The sequence below is a fragment of the Varanus komodoensis genome, unplaced genomic scaffold (genome assembly GCF_004798865.1).
Source record: "Varanus komodoensis strain SLA01 unplaced genomic scaffold, ASM479886v1 scaffold34_1, whole genome shotgun sequence".
In the NCBI taxonomy this organism is placed as follows: Eukaryota; Metazoa; Chordata; class Lepidosauria; order Squamata; family Varanidae; genus Varanus; species Varanus komodoensis.
Window position 1 is genome coordinate 9,833,064 of NW_025335854.1, and position 20,023 is coordinate 9,853,086.

General features: G+C 49.7%; 1 protein-coding gene across 1 annotated transcript in view; it reads left to right on the forward strand.

Moving 5' to 3' along the window:
- The window catches only part of VAMP4 (vesicle associated membrane protein 4), a 20,011-nt gene extending 258 nt beyond the window's left edge, over positions 1–19,753 (forward strand). The window contains exons 2-8 of the mRNA XM_044439278.1: positions 5,048–5,174; positions 9,192–9,238; positions 9,683–9,733; positions 13,872–13,972; positions 15,393–15,472; positions 17,047–17,098; positions 19,156–19,753. Of these exons, the coding sequence (XP_044295213.1) occupies positions 5,109–5,174; positions 9,192–9,238; positions 9,683–9,733; positions 13,872–13,972; positions 15,393–15,472; positions 17,047–17,098; positions 19,156–19,184 (426 nt within the window). The 5' untranslated portion in view covers positions 5,048–5,108 and the 3' untranslated portion in view covers positions 19,185–19,753. The remainder of the gene's footprint in view (positions 1–5,047; positions 5,175–9,191; positions 9,239–9,682; positions 9,734–13,871; positions 13,973–15,392; positions 15,473–17,046; positions 17,099–19,155) is intronic.
- Positions 19,754–20,023: the final 270 nt, after the last annotated feature.

Sequence of the window (20,023 nt, forward strand, 5' to 3'; positions counted from 1 at the left end):
GTTGAGGCCGGCGGCGGCGGCGAGGCTCCTGGCCCAGGCCCGGCTGTCGACCGCGCGCCCGGCTCGTGCCTGCGCGGCTTTCCGCCCGGCCCGGGAGGCTGCGGGCGGCGGCGGCGGCGGCGGCGGCGGGCCCGGCCTCCGAGGGGCTGCAGTTCGGCCGCGCCAGGCCGGCGGCCCTCCTCCCTCCTGGCCGGGCGCTCGGGCCGGGGGCCGCGCCAGGTCCCCTCGGATGGAGCGGCCCGCCTGGATCCGCTGCAACCGGGCGCCAGGCCCGGCCTCGCGGGGGGCTGCCTGGGTCGCCAGAGGAGCAGAGCGGCGGGGCGCGGCCCGGTTGCCTCTCCGGGACCTCGCAGGGGCTTCCGAGGCCCCCGGTGAAGGGGAAGAGCGAACCGGCGGGACCGTGCGCTCCTCGGAGCATTGGCCTGCAGTGCCTGCACAGGCGGCCAGCCCTGCCCCGGTTTCGGATCGGGTCCTTCCCCAGCCCTTCCCGGAGATGCTGGGATAATCGACCATGCTGGGGAGTGCATGTCGTTCGGGGCGCTGGGGCGCCTGATTTGGTGGGGGGCGCATCCTGCCCAGCAGGGCAAATCCTGGTCTCTCCCGTGGATCGTTTCTGGTGTTCAGGGCTGATGTCTTGTGATCTACAGTGCGTTTTTTTCTTCTTTGTAATTGCCAGTTATGTTCTCCCAGTTCTGTCCCATATGCCCCCTGCAAGCACTACTAAGGATTTCCATGCTGCTTCCACAGATGATGAGTATGAAAGACGAGAATGCTTTGCAAAAATAACATTTACATATTTAGCGTACATTTAATATTGGGTACTTCAGGGTGAGAAGTTTATCATGCATTCACACTGTATCCTTCAAGAAATTCTATCCTATACGGGTTTTTGCAATGTCTCTATCCACTTCCTTTCCACAAAAAGTAATTAAGGTGGTAAGCACACAATAGCTGCACAACATCTTTTGACACATACCTGTATGGCTTTAATTGCCTTTGTCTAGATGATTCTGTTTCTGTAATGCTCCGGTGCCTTTTGACTGTCGTAGATGCTCTTCTGCCCGTGTGCAAGGATTTCAAAAAGCATTTCGTAATCCAGCTAGGTAGCATTCCTTGTGTTGGTAATGGGAATGGAAGGTTTGTGACTTACGCCTGACTACTGGATTTGGCCTCCGGTCATGGTGCTTGACCAGTGCAGGTCAGCAGCGTATGCAACAAAATATTAGATACCTGTAGTTCATCAAAGATGGATTGGCAAATTATAAATCTTCCCAGTATCTTTTTGTTTTCAGAAATACTGAGTTAAAAAAAAACACCAAAATTTAGTTGACTAAAAGGTTCTCACGCAAACTCTTGCTTGAGCCTGTTACTTCAAAGCATTCGCCTTTCAGCACCAAGGAATATTGTCCTGGTCTGCGAGGGTTATTTACAAAGTCAGTGTGTTAGATGACACTTTTTGAAGGTGTCATCCTGTATTCAGGGGTGCTGTGTTCCTGAAGATCAGTTGCTCAGTGGGGGGAGGGTGTGTGGAGAGCCTAGTGCCTTCACACCGCATAAAAAGAGCCATGCTGGATCAGATCGTGGGCCCATCTGGCATTCTGGCCTCACAGCAGCCCGGGGGATCCACACGCAGGGCATAAGTCCAACTGGACACACCATCCCACTTCCTTAGTAACGGAGATAAAATACATAACTGGTGCACACAGGCTTCCTGCCGTGCGACTGGCAGCGTCTTGGTGGCCATTCGTGGAAACAATGCCGGGCGGCTGATCTGGCATCACTGCTCTAACAGTGTTCATTAAGGTTATTTGCTTTTTGAGGGGTGCAGAAGTGTGAAAGAAAGTAGAGTTGTGCCAAAATGTCTTTTTTATCTTTTTGAAATAATGGATTGGATCTTGATTTTTCTTTTTTGCCACTCTTTGTAAACTCTCAGTGATTAAAAAGGAATTGCTGCCCATCCTCTCTGTCATGGGATGAAGTGGTGTCCGACCCATTGCGACCCATGGACAACACTCCTCCAGGCCTTCCTGTCCTCCACCGTCCCCCAGAGTCCACTCAAGCTCACACCGACTGCTTCAGTGACTCCATCCAGCCACCTCATCCTCTGCCGTCCCCTTCTTCTCTTGCCATCTGTTGTTCCCAGCATCAGGCTCTTCTCCAGGGAGTCCTTCCTTCTCATTAGGTGGCCAAAGTACTTGAGTTTCAGCTTCAGGATCTGGCCTTCTAAAGAGCAGTCAGGGCTGATCTCCTCTAGGACTGACCGGTTTGATCGCCTTGCAGTCCAAGGGACTTGCAGGAGTCTCCACCAGCACCACAATTCAAAGGCCTCAATCCTTTGGCGCTCAGCCTTCCTTATGGTCCAGCTTTCACAGCCATACATTGCAACTGAGAAAACCATAGCCTTGATGATATGCACTTTTGTTGACAGGGTGATGTGTCTGCTTTTTAGTATGCTCTCTAGATTTACCATAGCTTTCCTTCCCAGGAGCAAGCGTCTTTTAATTTCTTGGCTGTAGTCCCCATCTGCAGTGATCTTGGAGCCCAGGAAAATAAAATCTGTCACTACCTCCATTTCTTCCCCATCTACAGTGGTACCTTGGCTCACAAACTCAATCCGTCCAGGACTCTGGTCGTGACCCAAACTGGTCATGAGCCAAGTTAAATTTCCCCATAAGGTACAATGTAAATAAGGTTAATCCGTTCTGTAACCATTTTTTAAATCAGAAAAATGTGAAGCAAAGTGACAACAAAGATCGCGGCCATCTCCCCCCCCCCTCACCGCAAGCACAAGCACTGCCATCTCCCCGCCCCCCCAGCATGACCAAGATCGTGCCTGTCATCCCTGCGCACACCCGTCATCCCGGCGCGCTGGGGGGTGAGGGGGAGAGACGGGCATGATCGCAGGCGCACTGGGGGAGGGAGAGATGGGCACAAATGGTGCATTGGGGGTGGGGGGATGGCTGCAATTGCAGTTCCATTCATGCAGGGAAGGTGTGCCTGATCAGAGGCGGCTCCAGCAGAAAATACGGGCGGAATCTCACCATTGCTTCTTGACCTGCACATAGGTTTCTCTAGAGACAAATAAGATGATCTGGTGCTTTTCCCTACTTTCTTCAATTTAAGCCTAAATTTTGCAATAAGAAGCTCATGATCTGAGCCACAGTCAGCTCCTGGCCTTGTTTTTACTGACTGTATAGAGCTTCTCCATCTTTGGCTGCAGAGCTCATAGTCAATCTGATTTCTGTGTTGACCGTCTGGTGATGTCCATGTGTAGAGTCGTCTCTTGGGTTGTTGGAAAAGTGTTTGCTATGACCATCGTATTCTCTTGACAAAATTCTACCAGCCTGTGCCCTGCTTCATTTTGTACCCCAAGGCCAAACTTGCCTGTTATTCCGGTTATCTTTTGGCTTCCTACTTTAGTATTCCAATCCATGATGATACGGACATCATTTTTGGTGTTATTTCTAGAAGGTGTTGTAGGCCTTCATAGAACCGGTTAACTTCAGCCTCTTCAGCACCAGTCGTTGGGGCATAGACTTGGACTACTGTGATGTTGAATGGTTTGCCTTGGATTCGAACTGAAATCATTCTGTCATTTTGGAGATTGTGTCCCAGTACTGCTTTTCCTACTCTTTTATTGACTATGAAGGCTACTCCATTTCTTCTGAGGGATTCTTGCCTGCAGTAGTATACCTGATGGTCATCTGAATTAAATTCACCCATTCCTGTCCATTTTAGTTCACTGATTCCTAAGATGTCGATGTTCAGTCTTGTCATCTCTTGTTTGACCACGTTCAGCTTGTCTTGATTCATGGATCTTACATTCCAGCTTCCTATGGAGTATAGATCTTTGCAGCATCGGACTCTCCTTTCACCACCAGATACATCTGCAACTGAGTGTCCTTTTGGCTTTGACCCAGTCGCTTCATTCTTCCTGGCGCTACTAGTACTAGCCCTCTGCTCTTCCCCAGTAGCACATTGGACACCTTCCGACCTGAGGGGCTCATCTTCTGGCATCATATCTTTTTGCCTTTTGGTACTGTCCATGGGTTTTCATGGCAGAGATACTGGAGTGGGTTGCCATTTCCTTCTCCAGTGGATCACGTCTTGCCAGAGCTCTCTGTTATGACCTGTCCGTCTTGAGGGGCCCCGCACGGCATAGCTCAGAGCTTCATTGAGCTACGCAAGCCCCTTCGCCACAACAAGGCAGTGATCCATGAAGGATGGCAGAGATTATTTAAAAGCTCTTTTTACTCCTTTCTCTTCCAGTCTTATGATCAATACCGTTAGCAATAATTAAAATCTTTGTCTTTTGTCAAAAGCTTCTTGCACAAAGAGTTGGGAGGATTAAAAAAAAAAAAGGTGCAAGAACTCTGTGATATGCAAAATCTGACCGAAGGTCTTAGAGCTCAGTCTTAATAGAAGTTCCCCGTCTTGAACATTTTTGGTGCAGTGGACCTACGTTTTATCAGTGATAAGAGGAGGTTTGCTTTTGGTGCCATAGCAATGAGATCGTGACACCTGGACTGTGGGACTTTGCATACATACTAAGTGGACCTTATTGGTCAGCATCTCTGGCTTATTTCGTTTTTTTAAGCACATAGTTTAATTGGACGCCTCTAACAGCGCATAGTTTTTGTGGCCAGTAGAGTCTGAGGCCAGTCCCATCAAGGGAATGGCATGTGTGGAAGCTTCAGTGCCCTGCTGGGCTACCCATGGGAGGGGCTCTGCCTGGGGGTGCCATGTTGTCACTCAGGACAGGCGTGACCTGTCCAGTTCTAACAGCTGCATAACTTTGCTTACAGGCTTCACTGTATCATGCCAAGTGTTACTGCAACCCTTTGAAGCCTTACATTTGCTAGTATAAAATAAATAATGTGGGGATGAAAAGACGCTATTTTTATTGGAAACTTCTAGGGTTCCTATTCTTTTTCATGTACCAGTTTGTATGAGGAAAGCTATGCAGGTGCCACTGTGATCAATCTGTATAAGACTGGGAAGTAAACTCCAGCCTGAGTAGGATTTTCTTTTTATGCCTCTCTTCTAGGTGGCGAGTTTCTCCTCTTTCCCTCGTACTGGACAAGTAAAAGCAACACCCGAATGAAGATATGCCCCCCAAGTTCAAACGGCACCTCAATGATGATGATGTCACTGGGTCAGTCAAAAGTGAGAGGGTGAGTGCACAAAGGCCTCAACTTTATTCCCGTGTTTGAACTTTGCTGTCTTGCCAATGGACCCGGTTGCGGCAGCAGAAGGACTTTCGTCAGTCCCCTACCCCATCCGGGGAAAATGGCTTCGAGCCCTGGGAAATGATAGGTGATAATGGAACGTTTAAATGAATCATGTCTTGACTAGTGAACATCTGGATTTCCTCATCAATACATGGACTGCGGTGAAAACTGCTGACAGCCTCTCAACAAGACAGGCAGGCTAGTCTGTCTAAAGCAGTGGTAGGCCAAACATGTTTTGGGCCGTGACTCCCGGGAGCTGCTACCAGTGTGGCCAATGGTCAGGCTTTATGAGAACTGCATTCCCGGAACAACTGGAGGGCACCAGGTTGCCACTTCCTTTTCCGAAGTGTGCCTGGTAGATTCCTACACAATTTTGCTTAAAAACTCCCCAATAGGATATGTAGGGTTCATTGTACAACTGTCTGTGACACGTTAGGCTAAAATGTAGTCCAAAAACGTTTCCTTTAGTTCTCAGAGTAATTAATGTACATTATCTCCTGCTGTTTTTATAACCCTCCTGTGCACATAGCTAATGCCAAAGAACGGAAATCCATTCGAGAGCAAGGAGAGCACAGGGTCGGCCTCTCGCTGCTTGGCAGTATTTCCTTATTTTGAAGGGCTGTGTCCTGACTTTTGAATAGTGGTAAGAGAGGGGATAGCGGAGGAAATGAAACACTTACACAAGCAACCCCTCAGGCAGGCGTCTGGGGCCCGAATATGCTCCTCTTCAGAGCCCAGGTTGCAGGGTCCCTGCAGCTGGCGCAGGATGTTCTTTCGGCAGGGGCGGGAGGCGGGCCAGCTTCTGCAAGCCGCTGCTGCGTGGGCCAGCGGTTGGGGCCAGGCTGCAGTGCTCCCTCTGGGAGGCCGGTGTCTGAGTCCTCCCTGTGTGGCCTCCTTTAGTCCCAAGGCAAACTGGAAGCGAAGGGAAATAGGTGGGCGGGAGGCTGAGGCGTGTGGCGCAGGCAGGGCGTGCAGTCTCATTAAGAAGGTGGGTGAATTGGGTAGCAGGCCAGTTCTTCAGGTGTTGGGCCAGGCAATCACGGGAAAGGCCATCACTTGACAATGCCGCTCTGGTCACGTGACCAGCACACAACCCGAGGTGTGGTCAGACTTCCTCTAGTAATTCTTCTGCATAGCCATGACTGTCCATCGCACCTGAAAAGCAAAATAATACGTTCTGAAAAACAGACCACACACTACGGAAGTTCCCATTCAGATATATTTTTTATTTTTATTCTGCTCTGAAATATTTTATTGCACTTATTTTTATTCTTCTATTGTGGAGAGCTTGCGTGGCATGCTGGTTAGGGTGCTGGACTGGGACTCAGGAGATGCAGGTCCTGGCCTCCACTCAGCCATGAAGCGCGGTGGGCGACTTGGGCTAGTTACCAGCTTTCAGCCTAATCTCCTTCACAGGGTTGTTCAGAGGATAAAATGAAGAGGAGGATTATATAAGCTACCCTGGGTTCCTTGTGGGGAAAAAGTCAGGATATAAATAAATGCATTTTTAATAACTTGAGAGGGATGCTGACAATGGGAGGTAAAGAGTATAAAAGTTTCAGACCAGTTTTAATATTGTTAAAAACTGTATGAGAAGTGAGGGAAAACATTAACAAGAATAAACAGAAACATTAAGAAATAGGGACAATAACCAGTTTTACATTTTACACAGAATCGCAGTATGCTGAATACTCAGTACAAGGGATCATAAATTAATTTTTAAAGGAGTAGATTTGATGAGAGGGAGAAGGAAGAGGAATAAACCTACTGGAAAAGAGGCTTCCTCGCTTTGCCAGTGGGCACTATCTTCTGAAAGAAATGGTCATCAAGAGCCCAGTCTTCAAGCAGTTTTCTGAAATTATTATTTTTAATTATAATAAAACACACACCATAGCAGACACTTTCCAGATCTCTCAGGAGCTGGTTAGGGAAGAAGAGTTGAAATAGGGTGTGTATTTTTCTGTTTCTGTTTCCTTAAAGATGCAGATTAGTGAACAGGTTTTTGGTTCCATTAATTTTCATAAGAATCTTTTGATAGCAGTTAGATTAATCTCACCAATCAGAACTGGGAGGAAATTTGTCCAAAACACAGACAAGGGTTTGTGGTGGAGGTAAAAATGGTTTCTTGGGCTCCAGGTTCGAGTCCCACCCGCGGGGAAGCACTGCTTCAGAGCAGAAGAAACTCAGCAGAGCTCTCCTGTGGAGCAGGGCAGGGAGCACCCAGGGTTCTCTTGTGCTCATTTGGATTTGCACCAGCCTGATGATGATTTGTGCCGGGACACCTTCCCTTTTCCCCTGCTCTGGATGGGAAATAACCTGTAATAGTTCCACGGCTGCTGTCGCGTCCTGTCCTGTCCTGGAAAGGCGCATCCCCGAGACACCTTGTCCCTTCCGTTTGCCCTCCGGGTTTGACTGAGCACTGCAACAGACCTTTTCCCAGGTAGACCTTTGTCCGTTGTAATCCGGGTGCCTGTGGAGCTAACTCTCCTAGGGGTCATCCTGATGCTGGGGTTCAGCGCAGCGACTTTCTGTTTTCCACACGTGTTAGATCCTTTATGGATCATGGCACATGCTGTGGATTTATGGTTCTTTCCTTTTCATTTGACCTCCCTGCTCCTAGACCCAGGATGATGGACAGTATTGCTAGGCAAAACTTTGTCTGACTTCTGTCTTGGGGTGAGTTATGCAAATGCCGTTGGCGGTTTCTCTGTGAATGGTCCCCTGTTGTTTGGTCCTACCGTGCTCTCTTACCGTGGCGCAGCTGCAGAAAATGCTCCTGAAGTCTCTGTATTAGCTCGGTATCGGTTGTTAGTGAGCACGGGTGAGAGGGTGCCCTGGCATTCACAGTGAGCGGGCCAGGAACTCCCCCAGAGCATCTGGCGTGACTGTGCAGACTGAAGGCCAGCCCAGAGAGGCCTCTGGGCAAATCCAGCAGAGCATCGCTAGCATTCTTTTCAGTTCAGCTTTAGAGAACTAATTTCCTGTAGCTGTGTGTGCCCCATATTGTGTTGGGGGCATATATAAGCCATACGTTATACATCAACAATGGCACATACAGGGAAATGTTGCGTCTTGATGGCATTGTGTGGTAAAACTTGCTTATCTAAACACACCTTCAGTTGCTCACATGGAGGTTCAGATTTCTCCATCCCAACTCACAGAAGCTAGCGGAAGAAATGATGGGAGCTCTTTTCCTAGTAAAAACTTTGAAATCCAGATCACAGTGAGTTAATTTGATTAAGGACAGAAATAGATGATAGAAATCAACCTGGTATTAGATATCTGTCTGTAGGAGGTGGACTTCCTGTGTTTTACATAATCCGTTGGTTTAATTGCTTAAATCTGTGTACCTGGTAACTGGAAAATATTATGCACTTCAGTAAATACCAGATGACCCATTATGATGGTTTACAGAAAAACGCAGACTGTTTCTTTATAGGATATTGATTAGAGACAGTCGGAATGCTGTTTGGTCTTTCCAAGGATGTTAAACTTGGCTTTTGGGTTGCATCAGTTGAGTTTCTAAAATGGATTATGGTGTATGGCATGGGTCCTCAAACTACAGCCCGCAGGCTGGATGCGGCCCGCCTCAGAGGTTTTGGACTTTCCACATGTGTGCCCGCACAGGCAAGCCTCTGCCTCACCTCGCTGCGCGCCCCCGCTCACCAGCCCACGCCCCCTGCCAGCACCTTTCGGCTGGCCTCCTGTTGAAAAAGTTTGAGGACCCCTGGTATATGGGATGCAGAAATGGAAGGGAACACTTGTTAAAGGCAGAGTGCTAGCATTTCCAGGTTGTGGGGTTGTGTTTTATCATCTCTAGAGTCTAAAATAAATCCCCACTCCAGACAGTTTAACCCAGAGCTGGTTTGTTGGTTGCGGTTAGCAATAAGCATTTGAAAGAGTTGTGGTTTTCTTTGTCCGGCATTTAACCTTGTGACATCCAAATCTTCTGTGTTGCAGAGAAACCTCCTGGAGGAAGATTCAGATGAAGAGGAGGACTTTTTCTTGTAAGTATCGCCATGAGTGGAGCTGGGCCAACTGAGCAGTCTGTTCACTGAGGTGGTTCACTCTTGCTTGGGCTTCCAGTCCCTGGTGTGGAGTCCCAGGCCTCTTGTGGGCTGTGTAGCATTAATCTGGCCCATTGACCATGGCTCAGTGTTAGAGCGCCATCTCTCAAACCTGGGGGATGCTGCTGTACAACTAGGTGGAGTGCTTATACTTAAACTTCAGGGTGACTTTAAAGGCTCAGCCTGGTCGCCCCTTTTGGCAGCCTCAGAGTACACTGCTCCTCCTGGCCCCACAAGCCCTCGTTGTGTAATACTTGCAGACTCCAGGAGTCTGTCTGTGGATCGGCCACACGGTTTGCCATTTGTCTGCTCAAGTAGACAAGAAGCAACGCCCAACAGCTTGATTTGATTATCTCTCCTATCGCTTCTGTTATCTCTTTCCAGGAGAGGGCCATCCGGACCAAGGTTTGGACCCAAGAATGACAAAATCAGGCAGTAAGTACATTGCTGTATCTGAAATTGGTCTTTTCATGCTTGAATTTCAAACATAAAACGGCTATATTTTCAATCAAAGTTTCTGCAGCATCTGTGTTGAATCTAGAAGTTTCCAGGGCTTGAGAAAGATGTTCCTGTTTTCAACAAGAAGAGCTTTACCAGATACTTGGCAACAGTGTGTGCTGTTTAAAAGCTTTCATCTGTTGGCTAATTACTCCCCTTGCTATTGTGGTGCATCCGATCCTGGCACCCTTCAGGGGACCTTGACAGCAAAAATTAATAGGTTCATAGTAGCAGAACAAATGGGAGGCAATTAAGAGTTGGCTAGCAGTCACCAACTCTACCAAAGCAAGAGGGAAGAAGTCAAAACGATTTGGATGTCTTCTCCTAAGAGCTTAGCCAACAGTTCTGTCCATGGAGGAGAGAAGGCAGTCGCCTCCTGTTTCCACAACCCTTCGAGGCTCCTTCACAGGAAGAGTAGCACATTCCCTGCACTGCCTTAGCCAGATGCCATTCATATTCCTTCCTGTCCTCTTTCACGGGAATAAAAACCATATGCGTGTCTTGACACGCATGTATTTGTCCCGGAGCTTTACAGGTCAACAACGTCTACTGCTCACAAGCTCTCCTTCATGGGGGATCTCCTCAAAGGACAGCTCTGCCCCACCCAGGTAGACTTAAGTCGCTGTTAGGTGTGGACGAGGAGCCTTGCCTTGTCCTCCCTTTGCCCACGACTGTGTGCAAGAGGAGGGGGTGCCCATTCTGCCTCCAAAGGGGCTCTTGGGCAGAACAGAATCTGGCCAAAGGCAGCACCCACAGCACTTCCAGGCAGCGTGCCGGGCAGCAGCAGCCCCACAAGCTTCAGAAAGAATGTCAGTCTGCACCTGCGCTGGGGCGATGTCCCATAGTGATGTCCCACAGAAGGAAGCATTTATTGGAGGAAGTAGGTGCACCTTTCCGGTGCTGTACATCCCCCTCAAGCGAGCTCAAAAGCATGGCTCCTTCTCCCACGTTACTACCTCTTCTTTTGGCAGTCTCTAGAAGCGGTTCAAAGAGGTTGGTTACTGGGTGAGGGAAACAAGGCATGAGTGTTTCTTCCATGCAGTCACAGAAGAGAGGATGGAAGACCAGGTCAGAACGTAGACGGGCAGGCGATGGGGAAGGAGGCAGAAACAGGTGTGAGGCTCCACGTTTAGGGCTGGGCATAGCTTCGTCGAACTGGTGTCATCTAGGACCTCGCTGGTCCTTGCTTGGCATGCTTGTTGTGTTCCTCTGGCATGGAGACAAGCATTGTGACAGTTCCTAAGCAAGCGGTATGTTTTGCAGCTGATTCCGTGCCTGAAAGCTGGTGGGATGCAAGGTGGGCGGGAGCTGCCGTATTCTGAGGGCGGTGCGTGCGCGTGTTGCATTGAAGTGCCCGGTGCCCCCTGCCAGCACTTGGCTTGCCCAGGGAGTTTGTCCTCCTAAAACAAGCAGGTTGGAGACAAGGGACTCAAGGGCGAGGGAGGCCAGGGAGAGGCAAACAGTCGCAAGATCGCTGGGCTTTCGCTTTTGTTTTTACTTGCATTCCTGTCTGAAATTACTTGGGAAAACTGGCCACAGAGCCAGGACAGCAACCAAACAAAAATCAGTTACATTAACCCTCCATAAATAGGTTTCTTTTTGAAACACAGAAGTGATTTAAGTGATATTTTAAAACGATGCGATGTGTTCCCTAGCTGAGATTAAAAAACACTGAAAATGTGTGAATGCTGTTATTAGAATCTATTTGCAGCCTTGGGACTGAGCGGGGGTGGAAGCCAAAGCGGTGGGAAAGCAGTCTCCAGACTTCAACCGGGGTTGTATTAGTTTCTTTCCAGGAGGGATGGCCTGGAACCTGCCAGATTTTCCCTGCTATTAGTGGCCAGACTGCCCAGTCTTTCTGCCTAAATTGAGAGATTATCTGCAGCTTTCAAAAGGAGGTGCAGATCCAGTGGGTGGAGGCAAGTGCTGGCTTCCACAGGCTGGTTTATTTACGAAGAGCAGTGTGTGGGAAGGGGCTATCCATCTGCCCCCTTTCTTGCACTCCTCAGCCTAATGTCCAGTTGGAGAAACAGTGGAGGCTGATTTCTGGACTCAGTGTCCTTCCCAACTCCCAGAGACCCATCAACTGTCCAGCGTCTGGAGCCTGGTGTTTCCCTTGGCCCCAGGACTTGTTTCCTTGCCACTACTTCTCTCTGAAGTGAAAACCCAAAGGACAGTCCGAAAGCATATGGTTCTGTTCTGTTGTTGACGCTAAAAAGGCCTGTGCTGGGAAGCTGCCTGCTTGAGAGACCGCAGAGGAACCGCTTCAGAGGATGCGTGTGTGATAGAGACGGGTGGGAGGGCCTGCAATGGACAGCATGGTCCAGAACGCACGCTCGCTTCTTGCTCGCCTGTGTGTGCCCTTGCACGCGGTGGTGTTGGCAGTAGGCAAAGGGCAGGGGTCATTTTCAGGTGCACACTTGCGGGAGCTCTCTCCTGATTGAAATGCTCTGGTTCGGCCTTCGTTCGTGCCCCTTCCCTGGTTCTCTCCCCCAACCGGGAGCAGGTGTGACACGCTTATTGGCAGAAAAGCTTAGTGTAGGTAGGAGACCTGGGGATGCGTTAACACCCAGTTATGCTGCTGATCCACAGAGTGTGCTGTCACTTCCTCTGTCTGCCTGACTGCCGTGGGTGAGGAGATAAACTGGTATGCAGGAAGGGAGGTGTCTCGGTCGGGAGGCTGGCTTCCACTGCGGGTGCTGGTGTTGAACTGGGCCTCAACAGTAGTAGCTTGGGAGCTAGTTCTCATGGAGCTGGTAACTCAGCAAGAGCACTTCAGTAAGCCAAGCCAAGCAAAAGTGGCTTTACCGTAAATTGTCTTCCGATGTTGGTCCTCAGCATTGAATGAGATCCCTTTAGTGTGGGGACAGGCGTCCTCTTCTTGAGCATCTTAACCTGGTTGCCTGTAAGGATAGCAATATGGTAGCTCACCTCTTAGCAGCTGGCCAAAGGGCACTCAGTTTTTGCTGGAAGTTGCTCAGTAAAGGTTGTCCTGGGGCCTGATAGATGGCCAGCCAGGTGAAACTGGCTAACACGGTAAGAGCTAGAGAATGGAGAGGACTAGGAAGTGGAATCTTCCTTCTTTATTGGAACAAAACACTGAGGTCATTACAACTCCTTCCTGGGGATGTTTTAATGTCAACCTTGATATGCACTCAAATTCTTAAGGCTGCTTTTAGTTTGTGGACATCTTTGATGTTCACATTGATTATGAGCAGTATATAGTGGCGTTAAAGACTGGATGTTATTCATTCATTTATTAAAAGCTATTCTATCCTGCCCTTTCACCAGAGTCTCGGGACAGTATTATATTATCATTCTGCATTACGTAAATAATTATGAAATGGTAATTGTTAAAACCTGTCTCTCAAGATTTAACACTTCTCTGCGCAGGGAAGCTTAGCATGTTGAGCTGAACATTAAGCTGGAACTTTTCATGTTGACATGCCCGTCCTTTCTGGGCACAGATTGCGGGCTTTTGAGGGCGCACTGTCATGTTTGCAGCTGGGCAGCTCCAATGCAAGTTGCCCCATCTCGGCGAGACGAGAACTGGCCCGTTGTTTACCGGACCCTCTGAGAGCGCAGTTGCTAAGGCGCAAAATATATTTGCTATGTTTCTGTGCCGCCTTTCTGCCAAAGCACTCCAGGAGCCACATACTTTATTATACTGATGTTTTCCCATTTGAGATGCTGTGCAATAAAGAGGAAAGGAGCAGGGAGGAAAACAGAACGAGCACCGTGTTCTTTCTGCTGGGCGCCCCATCGTGTTGTATCATGACCAGCTGGAGCGGTCGTGGCAGGTGACGGCTCTCGCTGGGGTCGCATCCTGCAGCCTTCGGCTCAAGTCCTGCTTTGGCCACCGACAGCTTGGCTGAGTCACCCACGTCCCTGTTCGAAAAACTAGGCGACCGTGTTTGCTTCCCCCGGCACTGTAAGGCAGAGAGAAGCCCGCGCACCCTGCAGGTGTTTAATGGAGGCCACACCTTTACACACGGAGCCCCTCACCAGTGGCGTGTGCTGCCGCTGCGCCGACGTGGCTGCCACAGTTATTCACGCTCGCGTTGATTTCATCCAGTGTCCAGAACCAGGTTGACGAAGTCATTGACGTCATGCAAGAGAACATCACCAGGGTGATCGAGAGGGGGGAGCGGCTGGATGACCTGCAGGACAAGTCAGGTAGGCATGGAACCCAGGCAGCATAATGCCCGAGTGCGACCGGAACCCTGACTTCCCGAATCCCGGTCCATCTGTTCCCGGAGTGCTACTCCCTGGGGCTGCATGCCCGCTCCAGGTAGACCCATTCTTTCTCTCTCTCTCTCTCCTGGCTGTTGGAAACAACAGAAGCAAAGCGATTCAAAAGGGGCCTCCTGGGCCATCTGGCCTGGCTCTCAGCTCCGCTCATGTCATCCCCAGCATGTGGTTGTCCAATTTTTCCTTGAACACCCTCACTGATGCGGCCTCAACCACCTCCTTAGAAGCCCATTCCATATCCTAGGGGTCCTGACCGTCAGCCAGTGCTTCCCGGCATCCAGGCTGAAGCCTGGTTCCTTGAGCTTCACCCCAGCGGAGCACGTCCTGCCCTCCGCTGCAGGGGAGAACAGGTCATGGCCCTCCTGTTTTCCCTCTATCGCTCACATCCCCCAAAATAAAAAGAGAACTGTGGCTGCGATAGAAGGCCAGGTGCGTGTCCAGGCTGGTGGTGGTGTCTTTCCCCAGCCTTGCTATCTACGTGAAATGAACCCGGGCCACCAGCTTCCCTCCGCTGCCCTCGTTCCTCCCGCTGCTGATCCTCACTTGGGAGGCCTCCGTCCTGCGTGTGTGGCGGAGCGGTAGGAGTGGCTCCGTGTGGGGAGATGCAGGAGTGTGCCGGATCGGCTTGGTCCTGACAGAGGCGGCGCCATCTGGACCTTTGCTTGGACTTGCTTCTGCAAGTTTACTTATTCATTCAAAGGATTTTTACTCTGCTGTCCAGACCAAAAGCTCTCAGAGCATCTTACAAACCCATACTAAACAGCCAGGGTTGTAGTCTGAAAATTACAGTACTGACGGGAGAAGAGAAGCAGGGGAAGGAAGAAATAAAGCCCAGTCACCAGTTCTTTTTAACAGTCAGCTAGAATGAAACCAGTTCTGGTGGCCTGAGGAATGCACTCCTGCTAGTTCACAGCCCTGTCCGCTCGAGCCTGAACATCCCATGTTTGGGACACTCAGCTTTGAGGATTGTCTCTTCATAGCTGAAAGCTGCGTCTTAGGGGACATGCTTCAGGCATTTTTATCCCCTAAATATTTGCAGTCCCTTTTATTTCCTGAACCAATGATCATCTTGCCTCACAAGTCTGAAGCACAGTTACAAAACTAATTCACTGGGTGGGCTTTACCCAACTGGTGAACCACCTAATTTGGTCTGTGTTCCTGATGTTCCTTCTCAAGGAAACAAATTGCATGGACTTTGCAGTACCTCTGCAAGAACACGTGACCATTAGGTATTTCTTCTTTAAAATACTATTGGAACAGAGAAGGAAGCTTCTCCTCACCTGTATTGCAGCAGGTTAACCTTGTATATTCTCTCTCTCTCTCTCTCTCTCTCTCGGTGGTACAGACAGCTTATCAGACAATGCAACAGCTTTTAGTAACCGATCGAAACAACTCAGACGACAGATGTGGTGGCGAGGATGCAAGGTGAGGGGCTGGGAGATTATTCTTAAAATAGATGCACCAGATTCTTAAAATGATGTACCAGTGCCTTTCCTTACAGGCTGTAATTAAGAATGGATTGAAATTTTGTTTACCTTTATTTACCTTATCTTACTTCAAAAGCTTATGTTCTTCCCTTTTCCTTGAGAGGAACTCAAGCCACATGGGCAATATTTAAACAAGGAATGCAGGTTAATAAGCAACGGTAGTGACAGTTTATAGGAGCTTCTTAAATAGCCACGTTTTTACATGCTGCCTAAACCAGAACACACTGAGGATCTGACAAGACTCTGCCAGAGCGTCTCACAAAGTAGGTGGAGCCCTAGAAAAGTCTCTCAGCCGGTCTAATCCAGCCTGCTGGGCTACCAGATCCAGCGCCTGCGGTCCCTCTAGGGGTGGGATGACCTGATCGGAGCCCCCACTCCGATCTCTCGTGTGAGATGAGCAGCTGGGATGCAACAGCAGAGCCACCGCTCCGCCCGTGCCTCTCCTCGCCCCACCAGAGCCGCTTGGCATGTCCGTGCGAGGGCACTGGGTCCTGTGGCCAGCAGTCTGGAATTGTGCTGCTGTGGCTGCTCTCTGCACAGAGAGGCTCCCTGTTGTATCAAGTCATGCGCAGCTCAAGCCTTCCTCTGTTGCCATTCTGGCCCCTTTGCCCTCGCTTTGCCGCTTGCAGAATCCTAGTGAACCAGAGACCCGGACGGTCGGTAAAAGCAGTTCCCGCAATTCGTCACTGCATTAGCCCAAGTTGGCCTCTGCATGAACATGGAACTCGCCAGGGAAATGAGCTCTCCGTCCCCTCCTGGAGACCACCTGTGCCAGCCAGAGCAGGGCGAAACATCAGCCGACCCCCTGTCCTGTTCTGGTTTGCACAGCCTTGAGAGAGGCGGTGTTCGTGCGATAACCAGCTCTTCTCCTCCCATTCAGTCCACCGTGCTGCACCACTGAGTGACCTGGCAGGCCCTTTGAGTTGGATAAACCCCTCGGCTCTCGTCTGCCCAAGTCTTCGTGGTCGATGTCGGGACGACCTGCAGCTTTGACTGACGTGGCACCGAAGAGCAGACGCTTAAGCTCCGAAGGGGAAGCTAGTACAGCAACTTGGAAACGTTGCTTGGGCAGAAGACCAGATTAAGGAATAGGTCTCATATGTTTGCAATTTGCCAGAAGAGGCCAGTTTCCGTTTCTCCGGTGTAATTAAACCCTTGTCAGGTCTTGCTGTGTGCTCTCACGTTGGAGACTGATCCTGTGGCCAAGCACCGCAGCATCGTGTTGTGTATAGAAGGGTGAGCTTCGTGAATAGCTGAGTGAGGATTTGAATGGAAGGGACCCCAATTCCTTGCCCACTCTGTTCTCTGCCCTTCTCTCTCTTGCTCACTTGCGTGCGCGCTCTGTCTCTCGACACAGACACACACACTAGACTGACACCATGGAACCATTTGGAATAGTTCAGCTGATGCTGCAAGCATTCACCAGGGTTTAAAGTCACACCGTTGAGCTTGGATTAAAGTATGTGCAACTGGGAAGTCACCGCTTGCTTTGTTTTGCATTTCTTTCTGTAGATGAAAGCCATTGTGGTGCTGGTCGCCATCGCTGTCCTGCTCGTGATTGTTGGTGAGTGCATTCCCACAGCAACGCCGTGTCAGTGCCTCTGACTGGGTGCTGGGCACTTAACCTGTTCTAGATGGGGCTGTACTCCCCTTGAAGGAGCAGCTGCATAGCCCGGGGGGTCCTTCTCGGAACGCAAATTGCCTCCGTGGCTCCAAGCGCCCTCTGCCAGCTTCAGCTGTCTGTCTGGACAGGGGTAGCCTGGTTGCAGTCATCTGCACTTGGCAGTCTCTGTAATGGACTGCTGCAATGCACTGTGCACGGGACTGCCCTTGAAGACTGTTCAGCAGCTGCTGCTTGTGCACAACTGGGCAGCCAGATTAATGACTTGGACCGAAAGGTCCCGATCGTGCAGCCCACTTGCGCTGGATGCTGGAACGTCTCCAGGCTGGATTCAGGGTTCTCATTTTAATCTCTAAAGCAACTACATGGCTTGGGACTTCAGCCGTCGATGGAACCCCTACCTGGCCGCCTTTCCCACTCTGCCCAGACAATGCACTCAACATCCGTGTCCTTTCTCCAAGAGCCACCTTTCACAGCTGGCACATGGGGGTACCTCAGCTGCTTTTCTGTTACATTATGTTTTATTGTATTAACTGCTTACATTTACTTTTAGATGTGAATTCTCTCTCCTTTTAAGAAAAAATGGGTTCAATCCAGTCCAAAGTATTTCTGTTCAAGATACACTGATTTTAGCGGAGGGAGTCGAAAATAGGCTTACCTCAAGGATTCTCTGCAGCTCAGAGCACGGTGGCTGTGGGCAGCTATGCGCAATTTGCGGGGCAACTTAGAATGGCATTAAATCTGAGTAACTATTCCTGGGTTGGGGGTGGGTGGGAGTGAAATGCTTATTCTGCGAATCGAAGGCAGTGGGGCACGGTTTGTCACACCTGAGGCGCCTCCCGTTTTCCCAGTTGGAGGGTGAACCATCGGATTACTCCGAGGGCACCTGTGAGGCGGCCGTAGAAGCCTGTGAATTCCCAGCCCCAAGGCTGGAGGGGGTGCCGTGGCCTTTGGCTTGGGGATCAGAGTTCTGACCGCTTTCCCTGCTCCCCTCACCGCTGGCTTGGACAGGACCACACTGGCTGCTTTCCAAGGCTAGAAAAGCGGCCTTCGAGGGGAGGTAAAGGGACAGTTTGGGGGGGGGGGGGGAGAGGCGGCTGGAACACGAGCAGCCCGATTCTAGTCTTATCAAGACTGAGCCCACTGGTTCAGGTACCGTGATCACTTGAGGCTCGTTGCCAGCCTTGATGGCTTGCGTTGCTCGCTCTCTGCACTGGCCCCCCTCTGAGCCGGGTGGCCTACTGGCCCCGGCTTGCCTCTGAGGTGTCCTCCCAGGAGAAGGTTCTGCTCATGTTCTAGGAGGAGCCGGTTCCACTCGTGGGGTGTGCGGTCAGCAGAACTTTCCACAATGCCTCGATTCCCCACCCAGGGAAATCGGCTTCCTGCTCATAAGGGCGTGAGTTGGAGGACAGGCCAGCTGTTCCTGATGGAATGACTGGCCAGACAACATCCATCTGCTTTGAGTTGAGAACTGGAAGGAGACTGAGGCCAGCAGGATGTTCGTTCAAGCCGTTTTGAAGGCAGCAAATTCCCCACCCCATGCAGGCTCTGGACTGCTGGCAGTGGTGCTTGTCGTTTTTCCCTTCCAGGAAGCGGATTATATTCTTTTACAAAATGAACAGCCCCCTATAGTAAAAAGTTGAAAACCGGGGTGGAGAGCCAGTTGCCCCTTAGGTACTGTTAAACTATGTTTCCCAATGTTTCTGGCATTGGCTGTGTTATCCGGTGGGGTTCCGATTCCCATTCCCTTTTAAACAGTCCTACCTTAAAAATACACCCTTCCTCTTCTTGCCTGGTACACACCTACCAATAAGGTTCCACGTTTAGGAGATCTGCTCTTGTTTCCTAATGGTGATACGAAAACGGTGTGCCTTAGAACGGTGTTTGGACTGATCTCGCTGTGCGATGGCTGAAGCAGACGGGGGGTTAGGTGTGTGGCCTCTCGGCTCCGTGGTTCCTTTTCGGGTGCCTTAAAGATGCCTCTTTTCCGTCTTTTACAGTTCCCATTATCCTTAAATATTGCACTTGACTGGCTGAGAGAGAGCGCTGTGGACACGGCTTCAGGGTGGCAGCAAGCCAGTTTCCGTGGAAGACAACGTGTATATAGCTCTGAGGTGTGTGTTTAGCTCCCTGGGAGGCCAGCGCCCAGCTGTGACAGGAGGACCCACCAATCACTTTCTGCCAAGAAGCCGTTCCTGTGTCAATACTGAATCCAGAACTCCATTGTTGCTGTCTTGGAGCCAGATACTTACCAGTATTTCTTTCCTTTTTTTAAAAAAAAGTTTATATATATATATATATTGCTAATTGGTAATTATGTTTATTTATAATTTAAACGATTTCATACTACTGTAGACAGATCAGTGGAGGAAGAATAGGAGAGGGATGAAGCTGCATAGCCTCTTATCATTGTTTTAAAAACCCAAACTATTCAGTTGAATAACTGTGAGAATGTCACTTTCTTATGTTTTAAAAAAGCATAGTTTTGCAAGCAGTTTTCTGTACTTGTTAAGGGATCCAGAAGCATTACATCCTTGGTATTATTGCTTATAAATGTGACATAAAAGCATTCCAGTAAAAACCTATTTTTGACTGCAAGTGCAAAGCTCTTAGTACATTATTATGGTAAAAGAAATACTTGTCTATTTGAATGAAGATAATTCAAGATTTGCCAGTTTTGGGCATATGGAAGAAAAGACTGCTTTTGTCCACCACAGTTGCATTCAAGCACATTACAGGGCTTTTGCTCGTAAATAATGAGGGGTGAGATTGTGAAAATAAGGACTTTTAAGGCCCTTCTGTTCAAAGGCTCAAACTATACAAATGTCAGTAATAAATGTTAATTAAAAATGTTAGCAGCAAGGAGGG